This window comes from Vanessa atalanta, chromosome 1 (genome assembly GCF_905147765.1).
Source record: "Vanessa atalanta chromosome 1, ilVanAtal1.2, whole genome shotgun sequence".
NCBI lineage: Eukaryota > Metazoa > Arthropoda > Insecta > Lepidoptera > Nymphalidae > Vanessa > Vanessa atalanta.
Window position 1 is genome coordinate 11199452 of NC_061871.1, and position 14398 is coordinate 11213849.

At 32.0% G+C, this 14398-nt stretch overlaps 1 protein-coding gene across 13 annotated transcripts in view; it reads right to left on the reverse strand.

The window, feature by feature from the left end:
- LOC125077755 (low-density lipoprotein receptor) overlaps positions 1-14398 on the reverse strand; it is a 213642-nt gene that overhangs the window by 27714 nt on the left and 171530 nt on the right. For 2 of the 13 annotated variants that reach the window (XM_047689899.1, XM_047689849.1), the window contains exons 1-2: positions 10669-10784; positions 5605-5789 (exon numbers count right to left, since the gene is read on the reverse strand). The exons of 8 other annotated variants lie outside the window; for them this stretch is intronic. In XM_047689899.1, coding sequence (XP_047545855.1) covers positions 5605-5722 — 118 coding nt within the window. In that variant the 5' untranslated portion in view covers positions 5723-5789; positions 10669-10784. Of the gene's footprint in view, positions 1-5604; positions 5819-10668; positions 10787-14398 lie in introns of those variants that run through there. 3 more of the 13 variants (XM_047689875.1, XM_047689865.1, XM_047689857.1) reach the window with 2 other exon arrangements.

Here is a 14398-nt window from a genome sequence, read left to right on the forward strand (position 1 = left end):
AGCTTCCATTGCAGGTACATATGTGTAACGTAAAACATTAATAAAGCACTCAGTCTCAATATGGATTACGTAGGCTACACTTTGCAACTCAGTTTAACATAGTCAAATACCGTATTCAAATATATACATACAATAAATTTCATTGAACTAATTAGTTAGATCGTTATGAAACCTGATATTCGTGTTTCTTCTCTAGAGCCTCTTTACCGAACCCAATTAAATCTAGTCCGTAATTATAAAACTTTACTGTTAAAGGAGCAACTTCGTATTATGCTGACTTGATAAGATTAGTATGTTTCGTAAGTATAATTTATATTATTTATATAAGCTAGACAGACAGACTATCTGATGGTAAGCGTAAAGCTTTGCCCATTGACATTGGTGCCGTATGATATATTAACGAATTCTTACATTTTCGATGCGCTTCCAACCTAAGATGTTATGCCCATTGTGTCTTGAGTTCCACTGGTTCAGTCATCCTTCAAACTGTAACACGCAAAACTAAGTATTGTCGCTTGGCGATAAATAATATTATGAGTGGGCGGGACAGGCGGGCTTGCACTAAGCCCTACTACCAATGTTTTGCTTAAGTTTATTGACACTGAATTGAACAAGTGAATCTACCACACAGGCTGACAGATAGCCCATTTATTGAGAAAGGTAACATATCATACAACTTCACGATACAACCCATAGAGGTGGAGCAGTGACGTTTAACGAGCATTAAGCTGCGCGGAACAGCAACTTGTATTATAAAAGACTAAATAATATCACGCTATGGTGACTGCGTAAACGTTTTCCGGAACCGTCTCTAGACAGTTTCAGAAATTGAAGTCATTCATTCTCTTACAAAACATTTGCGCTGAAGGTGGAGATATATATATTTTTATTTTCTTTCCTCGGATGTTCTGCAATAAAGAACGATGCAATCAATTACTTACGTTTAAATATTTTTAACATGTAATTTTCTTAAACGTACACAAATCGTTTGTTTTCATTCAATTTATTGATCAAATAAGGTTGGACGCCATTTTATGCGAACGCATGTGATTGGCATTTATTTTCGGAAAGTAAAGCAATTACTTCTTATTTATATTTATATAATTGTTTAATATATATCAGTTTTTATTTTGTTACTTTAATAGTTTTATATTAATACATTTTATAGTGTGAAAAAAACCTACTATTTTTTTATTGCTTATTATTCGACACTTGAAAGACAAATGCTAGATAGATTATTATTTGTATAACAATAAATATAGGTAAATACCTCGCAGTCACATCAAATAAGTAAGCTTAGTTATCCATTTAAGCTGTACCAATAGAACAAGGAGATTAGAGATAGTGTACGGTTAATTAATCCCTCGGATATAGGGTCCCATTATCAGAATGGTAAATACCTCCACTGGTCGCAATGCAGGCACACAATCTGTTAGAACTGACACTAACTGAATTATTAATAGCGTAGGGATAAGATTATATCTTATATTTGATTATTTTATAAAAGCCGGGTCTATACGTTTATTTGTCTGTGGGACCCTGTTATTATTATAAGTATTTTTTTTATATTTATATTATAAAAGGCGAGCTTATATATTAGAACTATTTCTCTTAGAAAGCCGAGATGGCCCTGTGGTTAGAACGCGTGCATCTTATCGATGATTGCTTGTTCAAACCCAGGCAAGCACCACCGCATTTGTGTTTAAAATTCATCTCGTGCTCGGCGATAAAGGAAAACATCGTAATCAAAACCTGCAGGTGTCTAATTTCAACGAAATTCTGCCACATGTGTACCCCCACCAACCCGCATTGAAGCACTGTGGTGGTATGATCCAAACCTTCTCCTCAAAGGGAGAGGAGGCCTTATCCAAGCAGTGTTGTTACTGTAATTTTTTCTCTATATGTGCCTTATTATTATTAGGCCTAGAAATATTCGCACAGGAAATGAGATAAAACGATAAAAAATAATCTCAAACTCACTTAGTGAAACTCGTATAACGATATTATTAAAAATAAAATATTAAATAAAAACTTTAATACTTCAAAAATAAAATTTTAATAATAAACAACAATGTTTTTGTTGTTAAAATAGTTTCATAAAAGTCTTAAAACTTCAACTTAAAGATTAGTTTCAGAGCATCACACATCTCAGTTCACCCTCACGACCTTTCGATGTCTTTCCGCTCGATGGAATCACTTTGACATGAAGTAGCAACAAAAATTGCCTTCGCGAAATTGCTTGAGGCGTCTATACCAGTTTTGCGATAACCATTGACGTTATTATCCACTTCTCGGCTGCCCGAGAACCGAGAAATAGTTTATATTGACATTTTGATGACGTCACGTATATAAAGTCCAATGTACTTATTCAAGTGACACACATAGATGCGCAGGAATAGATAACGTTTAATAAAATGATAATATTTTCAACTTGGAAGCTAATTTATTTAAAATGTCTTAACTATTTTTTTTTAAATCTACGTTTATTTTTTTTACTTTGACTAGGTCAAGGGTGTAAGCTGGAGTAAGTCAAATAATTATAACTACGTTATAATTATCTTAGTTTTAAATAAGATCTAATTAACGTGAAGCCGAACAACGGCGTGACCTAAATCAAATATTTTTTGTACGTATTTGATGTATTTAAAAAAATTAATAAAGTTTAGAGACTTATTAGAAACTGAATTAGAGAATATCACGATAGATTTTGCAGTAGGCGTTATGATAAATTTATCTATTCAGGGTAAATAATACGCAGTGATGTTTATATTTAATTCTAAAAAGAGCAAACATTGAAGTCCCGGTCCTAAAATAAACATCGGTTTATTTCTTGTATTTCCAATATGAATGTTATTTTAATTAAATAAATATATTTTGTCGAAGCATTGAAAATAATAGTGGCAATCTAATCTCATACCAATTAACCGAAACCCGTTTGTATTCTCTCGAATATTCTGAACAATGTTGAAACGGGATGCAAGTATTAGGTCAAATTGTCCCCAAGATGGCTGTAGCTTCGGAGTTGAGAGAAATTGTATTACTGGGCCATCCTCGCAAGGCAATGGCGATGAGTGCATTCGTTACCCGAGTGACTGGCAGTGTTGAAGCATACTTTAACATAGCACATGCTATCTACGTGCTTTCTAGCTATAGTTTGGACAAATAAATGTGGATAAATGCCGCTTTAAATAGTAACATCTATACAAGTCTATATTAGTATAAAAATGTTGAAAATGATTTGCTTGATGGTAGGGCTTTGTGCATGGCCTTCTGGTTAGGTAACACCCAGTCATCAGATATAGATGTATTGTTGTGTTCCGGTTTGAAGGGCGAGTGCGCCAGTGTAACTACAGGCAAAAGGGACTAAACATCTTAGTTCCCAAGGTTGGTGGCGCAATGGCGATGTAAGGAATGCTTAATATTTCTTACAGCGCCATTCTCTACGGGCGGTGGTGACAATCAGGCGTCCTATATGCTCGTCCACCAAATTATACTATAAAAAGAAGGGATTTTGTATGAACACACTAGCCACATGATCGCTTGATTTGAAAACATACATATATTTTACGTTAACCCGTAAATTAGAGAGGTATAGGTCGGAGTATGTCACGTATACATTATATGACATCAGACTGCGCTCCGCCGAGGTAGAGCAGTAATTTTTAACGCAGGGGACGTGGCGTGGAGCAGCTAGTCAGATTAGAAAAATCGATCAAGAGCCAGTCGAACTCGCTTGAAGGGTTCATGATATTACAATTAAAAAAAAAACCGTATTGTTTTTAATAGAAGCATGAAGCAAAAGTATAGAAGAACGTTAATAAAAAAACAACAAAGGACAGCTCACACTGGATGCAGAAATAGCGTTAATTAAGAAAGGAATTAAAACCAAGTTGTAATTAGTTACATTTAGTGAAACTATTGATTTTATTGTTCCTAAAATTGTGCGAAATATTACTCAATCGGTTGAGTAAATCTAGTTTAACACTCAATTATAGCATCGGTCACGTACCTTAATATTAAGTTAAATAAAAGGATGTTAATAAACAAAAAAGAAAAATTTTTAAAGATAATTTAATAGCATGTAACCTAAAAAAGTATTTAAAATTTTGTCAGATCAATAAATAATAATATATTTGAGATATATTAACCTAATTCAGTTTTCAAAGAAAATTCTGAAATTATAAATAAAACTGTAGTTTGATATTGAACTTAGTTGAAGTTATTTTCTACAACTATAAGTAATTAAATCACAACGAAAGTTAGAATGTAATTTCTGCAGAATTAATTAGTTTCAACAACAATCGTAGATAGATTCATAACTTAGGCGGATGGCATCCGTGACGTCACGCATAAGCATCAACCTCATTAACTTGTCCACATATGTTACCATATAATATCCGTTTCCTGATTATTTTTACCCATACATCATATTCTGTATTTGTATGTGTGTTTTGATGTGTATTTTTCAAATTTCTGCTTAAAAATTCATAACATTTTACCAAAGAAAATACTTTTCGAGGCATACCTACATAAAGAGTTCATTACAACTTGTATGAGTAGAAACAAGAGGAGCGCTTCTTTGGTCTACAACTTTAACAAGCGACGTGTTTCGTCCGCGCTTTTCTTTAAGTATAACTTAGACATGTAAGTTTTGACAAGAGTAATGCAGCGTAATATTCAAGTAACAGTGAAACAAAAGTTTGATCTGATCTTAATTACTTTAATGCCAATAAAAATGCTCTAGCATTATTTATTTCAGAAAATTGAAGAACATCTTATTGTTTGTTGTAAAATACCGTAACTCAATATTTTAAGTTTACGTTTACAAATAGTTTTGCTCTCACTCGTCCGCTTCGGTGAGCGTATATTAAAATCAGCTATTTTTTTATATATAACATCCCATGCTAAATTCCAGGACATAATCAATTTATACATGGTGTATGACAATCTATTTACAGTTTTTTTTTTTTTTTTTAAATGACGTTTAGTACTTGTATTTTTACAAGAACTAATGTTCAAGTTAAAACATCGTTTCCCTATTTTAGTTTTATACTACCTACTATTAAAACAATTGATCAGTATATCTAGTCAAAGTACGAAACAAAACAGATAGCTGATTCAAATGGGTTAGCATTTATTTAAGGAAATCTTTTGAAGCCCTGTCGGGATTTAGGTTAAGCTTTGGAGTTCCAATCACACGTTTCGGACAGCTGTGGTTTCAATCAGCATAGATTGTCCGATTAAGTGACGTGTCGTATCGTATCGTGATGAATTCAAATCTTGGTACAGAAAATAAAAATGTTTAATATTTTTCAAAGATAATTGAAACAATTAGTACAAAACATCAAACTAATTAAAGTGTTTGGTCTGAATACTGAACAAAACAATTTTATAAATAAATATATTATGTTCAACGTTGAAAAATAACTTGAACACTTTCTACTACATGTGTAATCATCAATCCGTAATATGAAAACAAACACACTTTGACAGAAGCACAAAAACTTCGTTCATAACAAACAGTGGTGACGTATTTTGTCTAAAAAACATTTGAAGCGAACGGCTTCACTTTTTAAATTTAAACTTTCGTCTGTGTGCACTCACCTGCTGTAGCGTAATCGTAGGTCCTCGTGAACGAATCATAGTCGTCGTCATAAATCGAAGCATCGACGTTAATGAAGATAACACAAAACGTAAGCCAAATCACCGCCCACATGGCCATTGTTCTTCACTTAATTGGATCACTATTTAAGTAAGATTAAACATTCACCATATAAAAGCACCATTAGCTGATTAATGATAAAGATTAGTAGTGTGGCTAAAAGAAGTTTGTGGTTAATTCCTTGCTTTCAAGTGACTTATTATGCCCAAGCCAATTTTAAAATATGTCACGATAATTACTTTTATATTCTTGACATCGGCATCGCTGTCATTATTCGCTTACAATTATTCCATTTATTTGGGTGACGTAGAACTTAATTGAGTCATACGTAATATTCTCGATACAGTAATGATTTATTTTCTTGCCACTCATACTATTATTATATTTTAGATTGTAAATCAAAAATCGAATATATAAAAAATATAGCCTTTCCTTAACAAACGTAGAAAAGGAAAAATATAAGAATATATTTATTCTGTTAAGCCTCCCCCAAAAGTCAAAAATGCGAACCAATTATAATGATCGTGAATTAATGATATCAGGAATTATACAAGTAAATGCCGTATCATACCATAAAATCATCAAACTAAACCATCACATCGCGTCTGAATAAGCATTACGCGCCAGAAAATTTACTTAATGGGAATAATCTTACTTTCTTTGTTGTGTTTAGTACAGTCGGTTAGATGTCATTTATTATTTCAGATACGAGGACTGAAACAACTTTATCATATATTTTTATGTATAGAAGATAATCAATTCACCAAAACTTGTAGTGTACCTCGGAGGGAATGAGTTTAAGGGATTTTTTGCTAAACCCAATCGTTCATCACGAATTTATGTGAACTTTGCCAATTTAACGAACCCTTAAAAACAAATTACCCTAAATATAAAATAATAATATACACTACTAAGAGTTTAGGTAAAAATTTACTTGGCATATCGATAGATCACAGACTAGTAATAACATTCGTAAAAAGAAATGTTTCCGGGAAACAGTAAAAACAACTTCACGTCAAAGCAACTACATAGGGAAAAACAGTCAAAGGTCTTAAATATTCAGATGTTTCATAAAAAGAAGTAAGAGATGTAAATGTTAAGAAATTATGAACAAAGGATAGAAACGCCACATTAAGCGAATTCAAATTATTTTCTCCTCGCACCGACTGTATTCTAATTTTGAGTTAAACGATATTGAATGGAAAGTTTTGGAGAGTTAAGCTGAAAAACTTGTTTCACGAAGTAGGTCTTTCCTTGGGCATCAAATGAGCAAAGTTTTCGACCAAGACTGATTGTATCGACCAGACAGCCTTGTCGTAAAATTGCGATGTTTAATATAAGTATGCCTATAGCAGGCAATTAAAATAAGTTTTTCATTCATCATCGTTTAATCTTCGTCTTATGTGTAGATCGATGGGACCATCTTGAAAAGTATGATTTGAAATAATGATAACGCCTACGTTTCTATTTGAACAGCTGTTTACATTAAAATATTTGTTATTTTTCTTTGAGTAAATGTTAAAAAGATTAATCAAAACTACCTCAAAGTCAAAGTACAAAAAATATACGTTTAAATGAAATGTCTCATAGCTAAACATGGTAAGGAGTTGGAAGTAAATGTTTAATTTGTCTAACAGATTTACTAGTTACTTATTAAAAGGTACGTCAACATCGAAAATTGAAAAGATTTTTTTTGTATGTATAATGAAAATGAGGTAAATATTAGCATTTAGTCAAAAAAATTAATGTAATTGATAACAAAGACAAGAGTACAAGTAGACATTAACCTCTAATATAACGAGTATATTGAACATACAATAAAATTTAAAATAAAATAATACATGTGTCATCTGTAATTCCCAGATGATATTTATAAGGCATTTTGTAAGATATATATAGTAGAAATATATTAAATACAAGTCACAAAAACAATTATTCATTGTTATGATGATGCAAACCATTATTTGAATTGTTTTGTTTTTGTTATTTTGTACTATTTCGAGGATACCGCAAACAATTGCAAAAATAGATAAAACGTTTACAATGTAGAGTCAATTGTTATTGGCGATACTATATTTGTAATTTTATGACTCACATTTACGAGTAAAGGATTAAATTTCCCTAAAATATCTGAATAGGTATTATAATTAATAACCCCTGTCAAATTCACACCCATCACGTCTCCTTTTCTCAACCACGCCCAATTTGCTATAAATTCCGATTGAATGGAACCAAGTCGGAACTGGATACCGCAATATCTTGAGATAATTCAACCAGACGAACGGATTCGTGTATAATTTTAAACTCGATTGGAACTTAAATTGTTGTAAAATACAATCTTATATGTACTATTCGAGATTATTATAGCTGTGTATATGTGTGTTTATATCTTGATATGATATGAATTAATAATTGTTTATTTCATGTTTAACATTTTAAGGTAATGCTCTATCTGTTTTGATTTGAAATTATCAATAATATGACCTGACAATTAAAAACATAATCATCAAAATCGGTTCTTAATCTGCAATGATAACAAAAGAAAAACTAACTTCTAACCTTCTTCTTTTGATGTCGGCTATAAGTGACCAAAATTCAACCGTTCTGAATTTAATATGTAGGCGACAGAAATGTGCGTGTACATTTAATTGGTATCTACGTACAACTACGCTTTGACACAAGACAGAGGTCAGTGTGTCGGTTTTAATTAATCTAAAAGATATTTAAATTATGCGGTTCTTGATGTATTTTCGTTTTAAATCTTTTCTTTATTTGAAATAACGTCTATGACTTCAATGTTTTGTACTTTTAATTCGTTATTCGTATGTTTTTTTTTATTTTGGAACACAAGTTAGCCATTACAATATTAATTGTAAGTTCGAATTTATGTTTATTTGTTTAATTATACTACTAGTAGTAGTATAAATTGAAATACATTCAAATATACTTTTAATTGATAATAGTCCATTCATTGTCTGACTCTGTGTGTGTGTTTGTATCTGAACACATCTCAACGTTTACATGGGATCAAAATAACTTCAAAAGAACGAACAATGTTCGATTTCTTATATATATTTTTATTCCGTAAATTCACAATCTTGCAAGAAACTTAAACAACATTCCTAATGACACAATCTTTCCCAAGTAGAGAAACAAAAACGGCAGTAACATTGCAAGCCGGATAATTCTAAATCGAGAGAAAGCAGCCAATGTTTTGTAAAGTGCTATCTGCCTGCTCCTGAACAATGAGACAGTATACTCCCGTGATAATTGCGGTTCTAGATGGAGCTAGAGTGAGGTACTTTATCAATGGCTTCGCTCGATTTATGAATACTAACTACGAATCTCTATTTGATATTCCGAATTTATGACATTCGTTGATTTAACCTCATTTTAATTTCGGAATTTTGCCTGTTATGATCGATAAATCTGCCAAGGTTTATTAAAGTCGTAAAATATTACGAAAATGACTATTTTTAAATGGACATGTTTTTGTTTTGAGCTCAAATGTATTTATGATTATTATGGATTTTGGACTTTTGTATTATTTCGTACATTTTTATTTGCTTTTAAGTAGTTAAGATATATCTGAAGACATGTAGTCTAGTATAGATTATTCACATACATTTTCAAGTCTTGCGACAAAGTAAGCTTGGCTTGGATGTATTAAGAAAGTTGCAAATCTCGTTAAGGCCTATTAACCATATATCCTTTGAGTACTTCTTGTTAATAATAAAGTGTGATTATGGCCTTACTTTTTCAACTATAGGCGACATTGGAAACTATTTTGGTCTTGTTTTAGCTCAATTAACAATAGGTATTTGCATACACACATATTGGTATTGGTTATTTTAAAATAAAAATAATATATGTTTTTTTTTTTTTAAATAATAAGTAAACAGTAAAAATAAATGCATATAAAATGATTATAAATAATTGAATCGGTATTTAAAATTTGCTCTCATATAATATACTATTCACAAATACATTAATCATCTTGTTAATATGTAATTTTGTACGCAAGCGTACTGGGTTATCATCAGAGGTGGAAACTGGAGGGTCCGGATCGAAAGCGCGATTTTACGGTTTTTGCAGTGCGTAAGGCCGCATGCCTACCAAGTAGAGTAGAACGAACCATACCAGACGCACATTACATTTAACGATTATGGTACATACGACATTTTACTACAATTACCTATTTACAACACAACTAATTTACTTGCGAAGCTCATCCTTAATAATGTGTTCAAATTAAGGACAATTGTTTTTCTACATACCTACTTTTCTCTCCTGTGGTTATCAGACCATTTTTAATTTTTTTTAATTATAGATATTAACCAGCATTATAGTTATCAATATAAAAAAATGAAACTGGGAGAAAATAAATAGCAGACAAAAGATATTCGATATATAATAAATTAATGTGTTTTCTCTAATTTTCAACAAGGATTATGGTCAAATATCAACGAATTCTTATTCATCGAATTTAAATGACTTAACGGTGTAATTAACGCATTGATTAAGATAATCTTGAAATTAATTACACGGGGATCAACATCTCAAAGACTCGGCTAGGATTAGTGGGCGAAGGAAAGATAAACTGTCTGACGCGTGAAAAATTACAGATGGTGTCCGATTGGAAGCTGGCTTGATGTTGAAAAATGATCATAAGATGACGTTTTATAAATAGAGACGATCGATTAACACGTTAAGCTTGAAGCACTGACCTAGTCCGACTATGGGTTACAATATGCTTGTATTTTTGTTAATTAATAGAATACCGAACAAATATTCAATATGATATCGTACAATATTTGTTTACGCTACAGATGTAAAATATATAAGGAAAAGGCTTTTTTTTTAATATTTTAAAAAATCACAATTAAATTAAAATATCAACGAGTATGTCACAAGACACTTTTAATGAAATAAAGTTTTTTATAAATGAACGAATAAATAATGACTAAGAAACAACCACAATTTCACTTCTATCGGCCACAACAAACCTTGAACGTGTAATATTGAGAACAGTTTCAGCGTAAGTTAGTAAATACAGACGGACGCGTAAATAATACGGGAACGCGAGCAAGGCGCGGTCGGACGCGCCGAGAGCCTGGACGCGAATGCGGGGGTGACCTACCACCAGTACCCAGTTTCCCTCCACCCAACCCCCTCCCCGCCACGTCTGATAACCTGCTACTTCGGAAGTCACTAAACTCCTCCATGAATGTCACCCAGGCACCAACAACTGACTTGTGAAAGAAAATGTGATTTTTATTGAAAAGGGGTCGACGTTAAGTTAGTTCTGTATGAAAATCGATGCTTTGTCGTTTGCTTATTAGGTATTACAGAATTAGATCGCGTAGCTTAGTATATGTGAAGTTATCTTTGGAGAATGATAAGAGCGTTTTCAAATGCAAATTGATATTATTGAAACATCGCCTAGTATAATAATATTTTAATAGGATTATATTGCATCATTTCATAGCACGTTATTATTATTATTACATCGTAATTAAAAACATTTAATTTACAGTATAATAAATAATATTATTATGATGAATATTATATGTTGTATATGATTACTAAAGGCATCGCTCGCGTGAAATTCGTACTAGGTGCTTGTTTCGTCGGTATCTCCGGTCCGATCTTCCGATCATCATGTTTCCGTGCGCCGAGTTATTCCCGTGCCAAATTTAACAGCGATCGGTCGAAGCTTTGAGACTCGAAGACTGAAGCAAACTCGCTTGCATAAAATATATACATATACTTATCACAAAATTTGAAATTGTTCTTGAAGTAGTTTTTTGTTACGAAATATTACAATATGCGAATGTTAGATTTTTTACTTGTCAGTGTAGATTAAGGATTCGTCGTTTGTTGATTATATGACACATGGTGTAATTTTTGAATGTGATGAATGAACAAGAGTTTTTTTTTATATAGAACAGTAAAACTACTAATTACATTACATTAACAGCCTGTAGATTTCCCACTGCTGGGCTTCCTCTCCCTTTGAGGAGGAGGTTTGGAGCATATTCCACTACGCTGCTACAATGCGGGTTGGTGGAATACACATGTGGCAGAATTTCGTTGAAATTAGACACATGCAGGTTTCCTCACGATGTTTTTCTTCACCGCCGAGCACAAGATGAATTATAAATACAAATTAAGCACATTAAAATTCAGTGGTGCTTATCAAGGTTTGAACCCGAAATCATCGACAACTAATAACACGTAAATAATAGTGGAAGATATCCCTTTTCCTTTAGTTGGTTTAAAAATAATTATTCATTTCATGTTAAGTGGTAAAGGAAAACATATTAAGCCTGCATGTGTCAAATGCGGTGTTTGCCGAGCAAAGGGGACTTTAACTGCTATAATATGATCAATAAAAATATCAAAATGATCATCAGGTTCGTGGTAGAGTTTTGAAAAAAAAAATAATGAATATAAAGTCGATATCATTAAAATTTAACATTTGCGAGTAATTCACATACACACACATACATAGGCATACATATATAAGATAAACGTCCTTCTAAAGACTTACATGAACAGGGTATCCTGTAAGGAACAATTGCATTAATGTCATATTCATTTTATCTGTCTGCGCACTCATCACGCGGTAATCACAAGATAAAGTCAAATGGATCAAACAATTTCAGCACTGTTTAAGAAAAAAAAAATTATCCTGTTAAATAAAAGTATTACTGAAGATGTTCAAATGAATACCAAAGTGTACACTTTCGAAATGTGCGTCCTTTTTAGCTTCCAATACTGTATTAATGTTAATGATTTATTGCATCAGACAGGTTACTACACCTTTGAATACAAATGTAATTCCGTAAACGAAACTCGACTTGAAAGCTGCACATTTTCTTATGGCGCTCGCAACGACATTGCATCAGTTCTGCTATTACGAGCCCCGGTTCTTGTACCGCTAAATTATAAAGCAATTATTATACGATTTATATGTTTAATTTTAACCCGTTTCTGTGCCGTTGCGATTTTATAAGGGTGTTAATCAATTCAAATATGTATCGATGTTTCGATCAGTAATTATCTTTATTACAAGCTATTTGAAATCAAAATTGTCTATCAAGGATTTAGTGAATATATCCTAACTACTATTTCATTCTGTACACTTTTAAAGACGTATATTATTAGTGATTTATAAGTATTTGTATAGTTCACTTTCAAGTTTAAATCCAAGAAGGATTTATGTTTTTTTTTCCTTAATGTAATATGTGTAATACTTTTGTTAAAATCATTATTAGTGGTATAGTTACATGTATATATGTTAGTCTTATTTAACTCAACATAGTATTATTTTATACTTAGCATTTAAGTACTAAGCTTGTGATACGAGACTCAATTATTGATCTAGCAGTCGAACCAGTCACATGGTTTTGTGGGCAATGCAATAAGACCACTGTAAATATTAATGATACAATAAATAAATTAATAATAATATTATTTTATTTATTTTCTTTATTATTGTATTTAAAAAAGTAAAGTCGCTTTAACGCATGCTTTAATCAATTTGTCACAACTACTGTCTTTGTAAAATCAATGCATGATATTGAGCATCGTCCATTAAGCCAACCAGCGGACTAGTTAGAACGCGTGCATCTTAACAGACGATTGGGCGTTCAAATCCAAGCAAGCACCAGTGAATTTCCATGTGCTTTATTTTGGTTTATAATTAAACTCGTGCTCGGTGGTAAAGGAAAAGATCATGAGGAAACCTGCATGTGTCTAATTTCAATGTGTCTGCCTCGTGTGTGGCACCGGCACGAATATTTTCCACACACACTAACAGTCTGTTCTTTTATTTATTTTTTATCCATCATCACGATTATAATGACAAAGGTAAATTACTATTACTTACTTATTAGTGCTCCTAATTATATATTACATTACAGAAATAACACATGACAAAAGGCAATGCACAACGCGTACCGCAAATGACGGACATTTTTCTTACAGAGATTATTTAGTTTAGGTGATATAAAGCATCGATAATAAAAGTGGATTTAACTATTTACGGTTACATATACATAAAGTCACAGCTTGTAAATATCCCACAGTCGATATAGAATATTCCTTGTCTGTGATTTGGACCCTTATTCCACGATATATTTCTGTAACGCCAAATTCAAGCACATGATTTAAATACAGCTATATCGAAATTACAAACTGATTTTACCTTGATAACCAAATGGTCTCATGACGTAGGTCTCGTACTTAATGCATCAAAAACTAAACTTATGTACATTAGTTCCAGTCGAAATAGAAGCACAATTATACCAAAATTAATTGTTCATAATCATTTATGTTTACATTCGAACACAAAATCGTGTACATGTGACGAAGTTGAGATAGTTAATAACCATAAATATTTAGGTCTCATTATAGACGACCACTTTAATTGGGCAGAGCATATAGATAAAGTTTGTATAAAATTAAGATCAATTTTGGCAAAATTTTCTATTATTAAAAACAAAATTCCATATTTAACTCGCCTATTACTATTAAACGCCCTAGCTGAATCTATCATATCGTATGGACTTAGCAGTTACGGAAGAACATCAAAAACACAATTAAATAAAATTTACGAACTCCAAATACGATTACTCAAATCCGTAGTGCCAGATAAAGTTAAAAATTTATGTAAGGGTAATTATCATAACCTGTTCTCTCAATGTAAAATCATACCAATACATGACAAAG